We start from the raw sequence: 15,803 nt of genomic DNA, 5'->3' as shown, positions 1-15,803 counted from the left end.
AAGGTAATGTTTAGATTGAAAATTACCTCCTTTGTATGTAAATTAGGCCAAGGTGTCCTTGAGAGTGTTTGAAAGAAAAGCATCAAGATTGCTGAATTACTTCTGCTTTATGAAAATTCACCCTGTACCAGGCAGCTGCTGCATTTTAATATATCACACATAAGTTTCAAAGTATGATATTGTAATATTCAAGAATTAATTTATGCAAATTGTATTGCTGATCTTGTTTAAATCAGCAAATCCTATTACCATAATGACTTCATCAAGGGTAAATATTCAAATTTGTACATTGTGCACTCGTCAGGCTTTGTAACATGTTCTGTGACCATACATGTTGGTTCAAAGTTGACAAAATGGGACATGATGAATAACTGCAAATATTCATACCTACACACTATACTGTATGACACCTGGTCAACATAGGTGTACCACAACAATAGCATTAGAAACCAGCGTAACAGTGATCATCAATACAGCCTTCATGGTGTTATTTCACACAAACCACAAAACAATCATGAAAACAATTCACTGGAAATCCAATCAGGTTTGAAATACATCAAGAAATGAACTATTCATTTCTTAATAAATACATCAAGCAATGAATATTTACTATCATTCATAATATAAATATTCACTTAATACAGAAATATGAAATATCTGTCAATTGCCTATCGTACACAGCAGTAATGTAAAGGTATGTATGTACTTAACAATCCCAAAGAGAATATAAAGGCAAACTAATTTATGAATGCTTTATGCTCGTTAATGGTCATGATCACAAGTGTATTCAGTTGTTTAATGATATTGAAATAAATAAATTCCTACGCACATTTCTATTGTTTTTTGTTTCCTATTGTGAATTATTTTTTCTTTAACACTATCCTGCATTCCTTCATTAAGGTCTGTGGTAAAATTCTAGAAATTTTAAATTTATTGAATCAAACAATATAATGATTGCCACTATAGGTTAGCTGTTACTTTTAATACTGCAATGGGACATTGGCTGGCTGCTGACAGAAATTCAAATTTTGTCAGTTCAGAATCTCGTTACTGCCATGCTACTGCTGCATGATGACTAGATCAACATGACACTCTTATAGTTTTTGTGATAATACTGTTAGTAACAAAAAACAAATTCAATAAGTTGTTTTATTATATGATTCATCATTGAGCGAATCAGAAATATTACTGGGCCACTCAGCAGAGATGAGCCTACTAGTATTATATTGAAAAACAAGATTACTTTTCAGCAAAAAATGACATATAGTCAAATAAAATTGGTAGTAAAACATACATGTGGAGGCAGTTAACTTTTGCCAACATGGTATGGACGGATATTCTGTGTGGCGACACCTTTTTACATTATATATCCTGTCAAGTTTGAGACCAAAACCAACATGTGAAAACATGATGATACAATACATAGAAAGCCACTGAGATAGAGGGAAACACGTTCTATGGCTTTGTAATCTGAAGAATACAAAGAATGCATGTTTCTGGACAAAGAATGACACACAATTGGTATTATGAATGATAAAACAAAATTTCAAAGAAGTAAAATTATTAACTCTCCTAGCATTGATTTTAATATCTGTTTTACCTATCAAATTATATCATAAAATTATATCAAAAATTGACATTCATGACCGTGAAACATTCGTTAATAATATCTATTTGACATGTTAATTTTTGAAATTTTTGAAGTCTGATTCAAAAAAAATTATCAGAATGTCTTTGCTGAATCGCTTTTCATTGTACAATTTTATGTTGCAATGAAGTTGTGTACCAGTATCATTTTATATTGCAGTCTTGTGTAGTACTGTGTTGTGTAGTCTAGTCTACTCTAGTCTAGTATAGCATAGCGTAATGTAGTGTAGTGTAGTGCAGTGCAGTGTAGTACAGTGTAGTGTAGTGCAGTGCAGTGTGGTATAGTGTGGTGTAGTGCAGTGTAGTGAAGTATAGTGCAGTGCACAGTGCAGTGTAGTATAGTGCAGTGCAAAGTGCAGTGTAGTATAGTGTAGTGTAGTGCAATGCAGTGTAGTATAGTGTTGTGTAGTGCAGTTTAGTGAAGTGTAGTGCAGTGCAGTGCACAGTGCAGTGTAGTGTAGTGCAGTGCACAGTGCAGTGTAATATAGTGCAGTGCAGTCTGGTATAGTGTGGTGTAGTGCAGTGTAGTGAAATGTACTGCAGTGCACAGTGCAGTGTAGTATAGTGCAGTGTAGTATAGTGTGGTGTGGTGTAGTGCAGTGTAGTGTAGTGTAGTGTAGTGTAGTGAAGTGTAGTGTGGTGTGGTGTAGTGCAGTGTAGTGTGGTGTAGTGAAGTGTAGTGCAGTGTACAGGGCAGTGTAGTATAGTGTGGTGTAGTGTAGTGTAATGTAGTGCACAGTGCAATGTAGTATAGTATGGTGTAGTGTTGTGTAGTGAAGTGCAGTGCAGTATTGTGTGGTGTAGTAAATTGCACTTGTGTATAAATAGTAATATTAATGGCATTGTGTAAATAGTGTAACGGTAATATAGTGGTAGGGTAGCATAGTGAAGTGTAGTCTAGTGTAGCGCAGTGAAATGAGGTGTAGTTTAATATAGTATGGTGTACAAATGCAGTGTAGTGTAGTGTAGTGTAGTGTAGTCAAGTGTGGTGTGGTAAAAAATTCACAAAATGTTACTTCAACGTTTTCTGAAACATTAATAACCTCACATTGGTATACCAAATGTGAGTAAAAACTAATGTTTCATACTACAGTCAGTTGGGTAAATCCATCATGCACTTTTTTTTTCTTTCCACAGTTTGTTGAGAGGAAAACTCTCATTCACAGCTGTTTAATGACTAAATATTAAAATCTTGAAACCTCAGGGTGTTTAAGTGTAGCAGTATCGACATGGCACCAGCAAATGACATCTACTGATAATTACTAGTACACATGTTAACAATTCTTCTGACTGATTCTGATTCTGAACCCTTTCACCGATATGGTTTCACTGAATCCAACTATTTTCTATGGTAAAGTTGGACCTCTCTACAGGGAAACGAAGTGAACGGTTGAAGATATATACGCACACAATGAGTTCATATCTAAACCTTAACAATATTAACTGTTATTGTTAATATTCATTTTACTTTTCATATGTCAAATATGAATTGCAACTCTGTAGGAAAATACATCAACACGAATCAACTATTGCCAGCATTACAATACAAGGAAAATGGATGACAAGATGTCAGATAACACAGCCTACCTCTGTGTTGAGCCATGGATGTTGCTGTACCAGTACATCCCAATCTGTGTCTTCTGTTACGATTGCGTACTTATTTTTGGCGGCTACATCGCATGACAGATATTTTAACAGGAGATCTTTCCCTGTAGCTTCTCGGATTGCCTTGGCAGACATTGTGATTTACTAGTCTGACTATAAGCTACTGGGATTGAACAGACACAGAAAGATAATTACAATTTGTATGTACAATTGTAGCATGAAAACACTTGCGTGTGTGTGAATATATATGTCAATCAAAGTGACTAATGCGATGAACAAGCGTAATGTTCAAATCAGCCTTACTTCCAATCCCGAGGGCAATCAATCAGCAACGTTTCGGCATGACTGGTGACCTTTGTCACGCTGATATGACAGAAGTACAATGGGAAACAAAGAAACTAAAATAGACAGCAAAATGTGGATGAAAACAAGTAAACAAACAGCTGGTGGAAGGGTCAGGGTGATGGTTGGTAGGGAATTAGTCTGGTATTGCTGTGGGTTCATAATTGTTGAGTCCATTAGATGATTTGTTACAGCTCTATACATCCATTAACTTTCAAGGTGTTTTGTGATGTGTTTCTGTTTTAGAATCAGGCACATGACGATAGCAGTCAAAGCACTGACTTCCACAGAGTAACCAAGAATCCAAAAGTGTGGTACAACATAGAGCGATCTGTCAGATTTGTTTGTGTTGATGTTTGAGCGGTGTCCGTTTAGAGTTTGTGAAATGGTTGTGAAGTTTTCCCGATGTATTGAATGCCGCATGTCTTACAAGAAGGCGCTTAGATAACTTTGATCGATTTGTGGTTTACATCTTTTTTGATAGCAAAATTTTTTCAAGTTACTGTTGATTTGAAGTGTGTAGTACTTTGAATCATGGTGCAACGGGTGCATCTCACTGTGTCGCATGGCCTACAGTGCAGGTTATCTATTCTAGATTCTAATGTTTTATTTTATTAAAGTGGATGATGTCGCCAATGGTAACTTGTGTTTCATATATATATATATATATATATATATATATATATATATATATATATATATATATATATATATATATATATATATATTATATATATTGAGGGCACATTGTATACATTTTGTGTGTGTGTAAGTATATATATATATATATATATATATATATATATATATATATATATATAATTATTAAACATAAAACATACATATTAACATATTAACATCTGATGATTACCACTCTGGACTCAAACTCAAGATGAAAAATATATATTGAAAAGAAAGTAGAAAGTTTAGTACTGATGTAGGGCATACATTCATGAAGTATTATCTTTGCAAGGAACGAGGAGGAACTTCATCTGGTATATGTAAATCTATTAAATTGAAAAGCATATCAACAAAGAAAAACTGACAAAGTCACTTTTGTCAAGGGGAGATGCTGATTGAGCCATTGACAAAGGAAAGGTGATGATTTGTAATGACCAGGCAGGAAGTTTGAGAACAATGACACTTTATGCTGACGATACAAACCTGTTTAGGTCAACGAGAACCAACAATGTCGATCTTAGCAGTTTGAACACAGACTTGGACAAGGTGTCAGGATGGTGTAAAGCAAACAAGCTTACAATCAACACTGAAAAAACTAACTATGTGATCTTTAAAACGCGCAAAAGAAAATCTTTCTGAATGGGAATCTGTCTATTGATGGTTTTCCCTTAGAGAATGTGTCTTCTGTGTTGTATCTTGGGGTTACAATTGACGAATCTTTATCTTGGAAATCTCACGTTAAAAATGTAGTCAATAAGATTAGCCCAAAAGTAGGTATTTTATCTTATCTGCGTCATTTTCTACCCAAATCAACCATTCTGATGTTGTATAATTCCCTAATTCTACCGCATATAAATTATTGCATTGAAATATGGGGCAACACACATATAACCTACATCAACCAAATTTTCAAACTTCAAAAGAAACTTGTTCGTTTGATTTCTTTCTCTGACCCTCGCTCACATTCTGCACCATTATTTAAACAGCTAGGTATTCTCGATATTCGTAAACTTTGTAAATATCACACTGTACCTTTATATTCGATTTGAGAAATAACCACTACGCTCACACAATATATCATTATGCGTCCTTTGTGTCACATTCCTACCCTACTAGATCGGTTTTACGTAATGATTTTTTATTTCCGAAAGTTAATTTAAGTAGTACTCAAAATAATTTTTCTGTGCATTAGTAAAACATTGGAATGACATTCCTACTTCAATTAAATCGATTAAATCAAGAATGAGGTTTAAGAAGGCTTTGAAAAACTATATCATGAATGAAAAATGAATGTTTTATTTACCCACCTTTTAGATTTTTTTTTGTATGAGACTTTAATGTACTTTTTTACTGTGAATATTTATATTTCTTTTTTGTAAATGTCTGTTTGTATTTAATTTCTTACTATTGACAAGGGTTCTCAATCCTCATGTTCAGCTTGACATTGGGGCTAGGGACTAGATTAGTTCTGTTAGAACTACCTCCCTCGTCCCCACCATTTTTCTCTCGATTTATATTTTTCTATGCTCTGTTTTTATGTGTATTTATTTACTTACTTACTTTTAATACTTATTGTCGTGTGTATAAAATGGTGAAATTTAGAAATAAAAATTTAAAAAAAAATGACACTTTGTGTCAGTGGCATACAATGGCTAAATAATGCTAATTTTTAAGACAATACCATGCTGTGATACACTGCCCAGCTATGTTATGTCTGAAAATAGCGTTGGTGGATTGTTATCCCAGCAGGTTCCTTTTTCATGTATTTTACTTTTGAGATTTAAAACTGTTGATGAGATGCAAACTCAGGCAATACAGTGGAAAAATGTTCAGAGTCGGGTGGTTTGAAATACAGTAGAAGGGGGACAAGAAATGCATAATTACTTGACAACATTACAGATAAAATAATTGGCAAACGGTTGATTTGATATGAAGAAACATTATTCAGAAATTTTAATGCCATATTGTATCCTAAAACTGTTGTACAGAGGTGAATAAGATTCAACTGAAAGAAGATGATAAGAAACAGTGTGCAGAAAGATAAAACACTTCTAAGGTTCCTGACCCCATGTTGTATAACAATTCAAATAGTTTGTATTGGTATAAAAGATAATCCATGAAGCAAAGCATGAAGATACTAAGGTGATGGCAAATTTTAATTTCTGCTGCTGACAAAACTGTTGTCACATCATCCTTGAAACATGACAGTCTCTCACACATACAGACACACAAATACAAGGTACACACACAAAGAGACAGACACACACACAAATGCACACATACCAATGTATTGGAATATTGCCCAGCAAGGTCACAACACCCACATCATGATACAGCATGTGTAAGCATCTAAGGGTATCAGTGATTTCAAATCACTTGACCTGATCAATCATCTAATCATGAAATGATTGGTTGCCTAGTTAGACAATTCCAATCTGCAAACAGGGGTGTACAGCAATAAACAACTGCTGTCCTCAGTCACTGACCTGTAGTCATTTCTTTCAAATGTGTGTAGTAGATACTCGAATGCTGTGACAGTGTAGTCATTAGCGGTGTAGTCTTCCCATTATGAAGTGTTTCTGGCCCCAAATTTTATTAACTTTCCCTGCTAGCAGACATTAATCTTGCAATTTTTTACATCTTTGATGATATGATTAAGATTATATCTTTGATCTACTTCAAACAGAATTGATAACATAAATAGTATACTGTTGATATACATAATTTATACAGATTTTTCTGCGAAAGAGTTGAGTGTTTCACTGGTGGAGATGGTATAACCTACCATTAACCTTTTGAGAGCTGTATTTTTTTCCACCAAAATTTCAGTGCAACATTTCACCAATTTTTATACAATGATACTAGAAAAATAAATTTGTGTTGCGAAACACATATGATATATATAATGATATAGTAGAACTGTAATGTTAAAACAAAACAAATGTCTTTGCTATTAAATTATGAGCATGGCACTCTTCCTGTGTGTTTTATTTTTACTTGGGATGGTATTGGAAAATGACTGCAGAAATACTGCAATTGTTTTAAATGAATTGTTCATCTGAATTTGAAAAGTCAAGCAAAGCTTCATGTACAAGAAGTATTTTTAGTAATTAAGTCATCATTTACTAGTCTTTGCACCATATTGTTACGACAAATTTTGATTTGCTCAAGCAGGTACCTGTGATTATAAGCACACAAAATATCAAAATTTTCTAATAATAGATAGCTGAATTTTTTTAATAATCTATGTGCTGGCAAGTGACGGCTGAGATTCATGTTATCATTTGTACTGGTACATAGTAAGATCAATTGTTTTGGCCATGTAGAACAATGCCCACTGTGTTATTCAAGTGGCTAATTTGCATAATATAAAAGCAATCAATGAAATTCCAACAAAGTCATGGTGGATCATGTCCGGTCATTTTAAAAGTCTAAATCACGATGGGGCACAATAAAAAGGGTAACTTCAGTCAGTCAGCATGGTGATTTTCACACCATTGAAGCAAGTTTGGGAATATCCGAGTCTGAATACCTTATCTCAATCAGCTCAGTAAAAAAAGGTGAGAAACACCTTAATAACAACAAAATCACACAATTCTTAATTTAAAAAATTATTTCATGATTGTGTAGAGAAGATTTTACGTTCAATCTAATAACAATACAATCATCCGCTTTCGTTCTGTCATTTTGCCAAGGTATAAAATCATTTTTGTGTCTCTTTTAGGCTGAATTAATTTGATAAAATTAATGATATATTACTATTGTTTATATACTGGTATGAGGAAGTGCATACGTTAAACCCGGATTCCAGGGCATGAACTGAGTAGCTTGTGCAATGTATACCGGGATAAAGTGACGGATGTTTACCGTCCTGACTCAGCTACGATGACTACTTGAAGCAGACCGCACTATGGGGGAAGTCCCCAGAATCGTGGCACAGGCGCAGGCAGGCCCAGCCTTGCTTTGGCAAGCTCCGCTCAGCTGTCGCACTGAAGGGTCTGGCTCTAACGTGGCAATGCGTAGGAAATAGTCGTTAAAATCTGTGCCACAACAGCACTTCTAGCCGACACAGATGTGAGCGGAGCGGGAGAGAACGCTACCAGTTATTCGCAAAGCATAAAACTTGTGAGAATTCCAATTCCACTTTACCTCTTTACAAATCGCTGAACAGAGAACCAGCCTCAGCATGCACCCAGCAGTCTGTCGATACCGGACGATATCAGGTGAGCGCATGAAACATCACGCCACCTAAGTATAATGTTATGAGCTAAGTAGGCCCCCTAGCTCCCTTACATAATATCGGTAGGCATGGAATTTGTGTTTGTCGATAAATAACGGCTGATTTAACGTATCAAGTGAATAATGAACGACAAAAAGGAATGCATATTATCAGTTTATACATATTAAAAGGAACTTTATTTAATCTTGTATGTTAGAAAACAGTGTTTCCCGTTACAACTTTATGAGGGCGCTATCTAACAAACGCGTGCTACTCAGCACACATACACAGGTATTACACTCAACTGAGAGGATCGTCCGATATGACATTGTCGTAGGCTATTGGAAGATGGGCGACACACCTTCGGAATGACACAAGCGCACGCCAAGGTGGCATGAACACCTGCTATTCATCAATTTTGTAACAAGCGAAGTAAATGTGCTTCGACATAGAGTGCGCAGATCTATGGTCCTCGAAAGAAAATCAGAGACACGCCCAACACGGGCAAAACTTGTCACAACAATAAGCCTACGAAACAATTAAATGGCCACACTGGCAACTGAAACCAAGGCCGTTGTTTATTTCTTCCTGCGTAGTAGTTAGTAATATCGTCCCATCTCAATCATTTTCGAGTCACTAAAAGAAATGAACACCGTGGATCTGTAATGGACAGTTCCTAGCAACACAACAGAACGACCTCGAAGCATTTGTCTGGCATCTTCAGAAACACTTCTTTCACAGAATCATGAAGGTATATAATGATAAATTTTGCTTTCATCCCTGAGACTGTTACACGATGTAACAACATTTCTGTCGACGTACTTTTGCTCGAGATATTTTCATTCTTCCAGCTAAAACTTCCTTTTATGTACATTTGATTGTATTTTTAAAACTTTTATTCTTATTATCTGTTGTTTTTATATTTGTTTATTTGTATTTTGTATATTTGCTAGAGTCTGTTATTGGGCCTTTGGTCTGTTGACTAGTCAAATAAATGATAAGTAAGTAAATAAATAAATGAAATAAATAATAAATTCTTGATGAATCGAGAGAATCCACGCAAAAGAAAGGTGAAACATTGAAAGTCCTAAAAAAAGTGTGGGTTCGTACCAGTCACCAACAGTTTGTAAATGATCTATTTGCCAACACAGTCTCAGGAATATAATATGATCATGAGTTTTTGGAATGCTGTAGCCAAGAATCCGTAAACAAAGATGATTGATGCAGTTATAAGTTCCATATAACATGTGCGATATCACTTTCCCAGCATAAGGAAGTTATCTCACAGCAAAGAAATTTGTGTTCCCCGTGAATGAATGGGAAAAGTTAGCAACAGCGTTTATTCAGTGAAATTATAAATACTAATATGTGAGCCGGGTTTAGCTAAGTAATTAATTCGCTTTAAACTTTTCCCCATACGGTTACGATGTCTTTTCAAAAAACCCGCTGATTGCACTGAAAACCCCAAATCGCTGAAAAGCATTTCTATCATGAACAGAATGTGGATTAATGAATTTGAATACGACATTTTGTGTCAGTTTGAATAAAGGTTTACTTTTGACCTATTTATATGGACATTACAATGTTCAAACTCCCGAGAAAAATAATTCAAGTCTATTCTTACGCTATTTCAGGTATTGATCTCTGTCATTTCGCCGAGTGCCAAATGTTGTACTTGTCAGTTACATTTTACATTTTCGTGGTGTACTCTCCGCAACAGGTTGGACCGCAAGTGATTTGTTAACTCATTGCAAATATGTGTTTTTTCATTTAAGAGAGAATGCAAGTCCCGACAAAATTTGAATATTCAATAATGACATCGTTTGCAGAAATACACAAAGTTATGATTGGAACTGCTCATCTAATTATCGATTTTGTCTTTCAAAGAACACCTTAGTTTTTGAAAAGAAGCCTCATTCCACATTAATAGCCATACCCTGAGTTTGAGCAAATGTGATGGAAAACTTTTGGAACTATAGAAATACCACGGGGAAATCTCAAACTCTTCTGTAGCATATTTCTATAGAGAAGCTTTACTTAGATTTGATGAATTAACAAAGGGGTGGTCGCGAAAGTTAAGCTGCGACTTCTATCAGCTAGTGACATTTTCCCATATGGAATGGTCACTTGTCTCTATTGATCACAGCAATGTAATGGTGGAAAATTGTCTATCGACTCACACTCTTTTCGGAAACTGCATGATTTAAACACTCTTCAATGGCAACCATTTGACTCTATTTTAATTTGTAGCATTCAAAGTTTTCCGTGTCAGAGGAGGGCGACACACTCTCTCGACCTCCCCACTGATGTCGATAATTTGTGACACTTTATGGTACGTAATTCCTCTCCTTCAATCATTGTCTATGCATTTTGCAGTCTTTGAAAATCATGTCAGTGCGTTCGTTCTGAATGCTTTATACTACCTATAGAACAGACGTAAATTGCAGTACATGCGCGTTTTTTACACAGACTCTGCTATATACTATATATATTATATACTCCTAGTATATTGGACGCCCCGGCCGGCGCCTATGTCATGCACAACTCCGACATATACAGCGATTTCATAGAGTGCTGCTCCGCAGAAAGGAAGCTCAATCCTGATAAATACTAACTCGCTTATGTGATATCAATATTTCATTATTACGATTTATTGTTTTTTTAATAATTATGGAAATAATATCATATTATAGACTATTCATTTTCAGTTGGCCTGCAGCAGGGCTAGGCTATAGACGGTCCTTCTGAAGGGCACACATCCTCAAAAGAGATATGCCGTTATTCTACGTTTAGGCCTACATTAACAACAATATGCATTCCATTATTTGTTTATCTATTGCATAATTTATTTCATATTTTGTTTTCTTCTCATTTCATCATTATAAACGTGTTTGTACTATATAATAAAATGTTCGCGGGTTGCACCCTGTCGCCCCAGACTTTTCGGCCCGCCGTTCTCGAATACCAGATCCCAGAAGGATGTGATTTTTGCCGCCCCCCCCCCACGTTCTCTGTACGGTCAAGAACATGGTGGTGCACAAATTAGATGCTAAAAATTCATATTTTTCACGAAAAATGCGATTTCTTAGGTACTGTCGCGAGATCTCGCAATTTCAGGCAGTGCTTTTAATCGCCTGTGCGGCCCCAGCCAAATTCTCTCGACGGGACAAAGTATCCAACAAAACGGTATATTCTGGGACAGAACTTCAAGATGCTCTCTTTTGAAAGTCGTAAAAGTAACATCGCTTATCTTAATAGGCTTAAACATTTTCTATCAGGTACAAGATACTTTGCAGAACCCTGCTGAACGAAATAGTTCCCGATGATGTTGTGTAAAATTCCGCTGCGCTACCAAAATGATAGAGAAACGAAGCGTCAGATCCAGAATTGCTGAAGTGCCTTGACATGATTGGTTAAAAGGTGAAATTTGTCACCGATTAACATCAATATCCAAAAAGAAAACTGTTTAACAAAATTAGCTTGGAGACCATGGCATGATTAAGCCATTTATGATTTTGTGTATTTTGTTTCTAATTCACAGAAATAGTTGGAAACTTTGGAATATTTTCTCCTTTCCCTTCCACGGTGATCATGATCTGTAATTAGTTGTTCAAAATGAAAAAGAAAAACTGATCAAATAAATGTTTATTCCCTGACATCTCAAGTGTGTAATGTGTCTGTGGTCATGGGTACTGGGTGGAGCTCACATAAATATGGCTAGAAATCATATTAGGCCTAAAACCTCCACACCTTGACATTCATGGATTTATTCTGCACCAGTTTTGCGAAAAGCATACCAACAAACAAATATTTTTTTCTCAAATATTTAAATCTAGGCACACCTACATATTCAAGTAGATGCAAAATTTATTCACACTATATTTTTGTAAACTTGGTATTTCTGGATTAATTTAATAATTAGGGGTTATTACACGAAGTTTGGGCGATACCGCGTCGTATTCGAGTGATGTGTCCGTATTTTGACGAGTTGCGCAGCAACAAGTCAAAATGCGGACACATCACGAGAATTCGACGCGGTATCGCCCAAACTTCGTGTAATAACCCCTTTATCATACATGCATGTTTTGGTTATGATTTTTTTCCTACGGACGTTCCAAAATCAGCGACGAAATCCATTGAAATCGACCTTGCTTGCTCATCGCTGTACTGATAAAAAGTTGGTTGCTAAGGAGTGATGACAACCGTATCACTTCTTGATATTATTCCGCTGTTGGGCCATTCCACTTCAAAGGAGGGTTTGTAGCACACTTTTGAAGCAAACAATTTAAATATTAAGATGTCGACACAGGTTTTCACACTTTGAAGAAGACTTATTTTTAGCTTGAAATGGCGGTGGAAGTAAAAAATAGGCTGGAGTGTGTAAAATGAGTGTGCTTTCGTGTTTTGAAAAATACACTTATCCCTTCGGGAAAGTTATGAGGCCGGCCAAAATCGGGTCAAAATACTCGCGCCGCGCCAACGTTCGATTTCAAACTCGATCGAGCAGCTGATCAGCACGAAGCAAGCAACTCTGTGACATCTATGAATGCACAGTGGATATTATAATAGCCGTACCAGTCAGTTTATCTCCAAGAATTATACATGTCGTCAAATATGCCGAATTTGCCATCTTACAAAGGAATTTGTGAGCGGATTAGGGAAAACGTGAAGTGAGTACACTGTAAGCTGTAGCGTCGTAACTCGTTCGTGATTATGTTGCTCTACGAATAAAACATTTCAAAGGTATTTTTATCGTCTGCTCGTATATTTTCCTTACTGGCTTGCTAATTTTCTTTCACGACAACGTAAACGAAAGTTTTACTTTCCCATGCATTGTCTCCGAAACCCACACCGGTGGCACCGGGCACAATCATGACTAGCTCTGCATGGCAGGGCTGTGTGTTACCGGCGTTACACGGCCGTGGGAGGCCGTGTAACGCCGGTAACACACAGCCCTGCCATGCAGAGCTAAATCATGACCTGTGAATCTCACTGAAAGACCTGTAAAAATCGGGAATATAATATATGCACATCGTCTGTCGCGAGTACTTTCAGTGCGGTTGGATTTTTGTGGCTCATTTATGGCAGTAAACGATGTAATTCACCACTCAGATACTGTACTGAAACTCGTCAACGTGAAACTTTTCTTATAGCGGTTCTCTCAACCGAGATCGTAATCTTCGGCAGCGCAGAGTTAACGACATGAAAACACCACCGTATGGTACTTGTACCTAAGTGCAATGCCCATGAACTGACTGCAAACAACAAAACGTTGACCATAATCACATTCACAATGATGTTTCGGAGTGTCACAAGTCTATTCGCTCAGCAGTTTTACATGTATTATCATATACCTACATATGCCTGTGTAAATCTATGGGAGAAAGCGCCCTCAGATCCGTGCATTTTTTTACGTATCACGCCCCGGCCCGGTGCCCAAATATGGGCAATCGCGTGCATTTCTGAACTATTTCGATTCTGGTTACTACGCGCGTTGCTATCTGCAAACATTCCATTCGTACACAAAGCCAGCGCGAGATTTGGAAAACGTCTGCTCGCTCAGATCGTAGCTGCGCGTGGCGACAGTGGAGCCCGCGCCGGTGACATCGGCTTTTATTTCTAAATTGTAGTGAAATCCTGTGTATCCTAATGCGTGCCTGTTCAGTATAAATTACCAGAAACTGACATCACGCTTTTGTCCTTCTTACACCTCGATTTCAGCCTCGATCTCTGTTGGTCAAGTACAGTACGGATATGTTGCTTTGCCCGTTCTAGAATTCTGCAGGTAAACAAATGACGTCATTATGTATGTCAATCCGCGACGGGAAGCGGCCATCGTATTTGTGAAAAACTGACACAAATGGCGTTGAATTTTTGATATCGCACGCATTTTTATCTCCTAAACAATGTTGAATATTATATAAAATACATATTTATCATTCCATAAGGTATATGATAAAACCTTTACGGCCCTGATACGGCTTTTGCGACCCTTGGTCGTACGGCGTACGACCTCGGGCCGCAAAAGCCGTATCAGGGCCGTAAAGATTATTATTACATGCCTCGTATATCGAACGTCGCGCGCTCCATAGGATTCAATGGTAACTCGTCGATGACGTCGCGGGCCGCATAGTCATCATTGGACCGAAAGTGAACCGGAACTATTTTCAACTTGACAACTTTTTTATGTAAAAATGTCGAAATTTCATGTTTTGCACAGGAAATCCGGTTTTGGAAACTTTTGCAGAAAGAAAAATTGATAAACCGCATAACAGTAGTTGAAATATATCATTGCGCCATTCGATGATGAAAATCGTTCCATTGTTAACGGATTTTCGTCTAAGATGGAAATAAAGCATTTGATTATCATTTGCCAATAAATCTAAATATTTTGAGTGAAAAGTGTGTAAGAGAGGCATGTAATAAAAACATAGCCCAAACATGGGACTATGTACCCTCGGGGCAGGAGACCATTTTCCCTCCTTACGTCGGGCAAATGGTCACCTACCCTCGGGCACATAGTTCCATGTTTGGGCTATAATATATATTTAAACACCCCAGCGAAGGTCATGCGTACGCGTAGCTGGAAGTAGTTCGGTTACAGTGAAAATATAATAGCGCTGATCGCAAATGACGTCACTGTTCTCTCTCATTAATATGCATAAATAAACATTTGTCCGCATTTTCCGCATAAACGACGAAAATAAAACCTGCGAGTGTTAGAAAGGCTATTTAGCGTCACACTTATTCGTATGAATTGATGACTGAGACTACAAGCTGCAATAACAGCCGCGCATCCATCGACAAAATTTGTCCGAATTTCAGCTTATTTGTCCGAAAGTCGCGCGCGTGCAGCTATATTTAGTAACAAACCCGAAATCGCGATCAACGCTATTCGTATTTTCACTAGTTAAAATACGGATTCATACTAGTACCGTCTAAACAATAGGAGAATGGCAATACAGGCATAGCATGTATGATAATTAGTATATATTCGATATCAATGATACGGCATTGAACAAAATTTCATCTATTGATTTTTCCGTCATTCATTTGTAATTCAGTCATGAATTTAGTATATCAAATTACAAACTGAGCTGTTTGAGACATTTTTCTCAGAATTTTAAAACTCCAGTAGTCGCAGAGTCGTAAAAAAGCCGATTAGCGAAGACAAAGACGCTTAATTGCACGACGGCGACGGCAGAATAATCAATCAATCAATCAATCAATATTTAAAATCAATATTTAAATCAATTTAAAGAGAAAGAAATCAAAATGGTTTGACAAAAACTGTGATGCAGCAAAAAGG

The 15,803-nt window shown here is 36.7% G+C and overlaps 1 protein-coding gene across 3 annotated transcripts in view; it reads right to left on the bottom strand.

Annotated features, from left to right (window-relative positions):
* The window catches only part of LOC139141121 (ATP-citrate synthase-like), a 50,153-nt gene extending 41,612 nt beyond the window's left edge, over nucleotides 1–8,541 (bottom strand). Inside the window, exons 1-2 of one of the 3 annotated variants that reach the window (XM_070710710.1) lie at nucleotides 8,425–8,541; nucleotides 3,235–3,412 (exon numbers count right to left, since the gene is read on the bottom strand). In XM_070710710.1, the coding sequence (XP_070566811.1) occupies nucleotides 3,235–3,387 (153 nt within the window). In that variant the 5' untranslated portion in view covers nucleotides 3,388–3,412; nucleotides 8,425–8,541. Of the gene's footprint in view, nucleotides 1–3,234; nucleotides 3,416–6,558; nucleotides 6,579–8,424 lie in introns of those variants that run through there. The other 2 variants (XM_070710711.1, XM_070710712.1) reach the window with 2 other exon arrangements.
* Between the last annotated feature and the right edge of the window lie 7,262 nt (nucleotides 8,542–15,803).

Source organism: Ptychodera flava, chromosome 9 (assembly GCF_041260155.1).
Source record: "Ptychodera flava strain L36383 chromosome 9, AS_Pfla_20210202, whole genome shotgun sequence".
NCBI classification, from domain to species: Eukaryota; Metazoa; Hemichordata; class Enteropneusta; family Ptychoderidae; genus Ptychodera; species Ptychodera flava.
The sequence above is the reverse complement of the archived record's forward strand: the minus strand, read 5'-3'. Positions and strand labels throughout refer to the sequence as shown.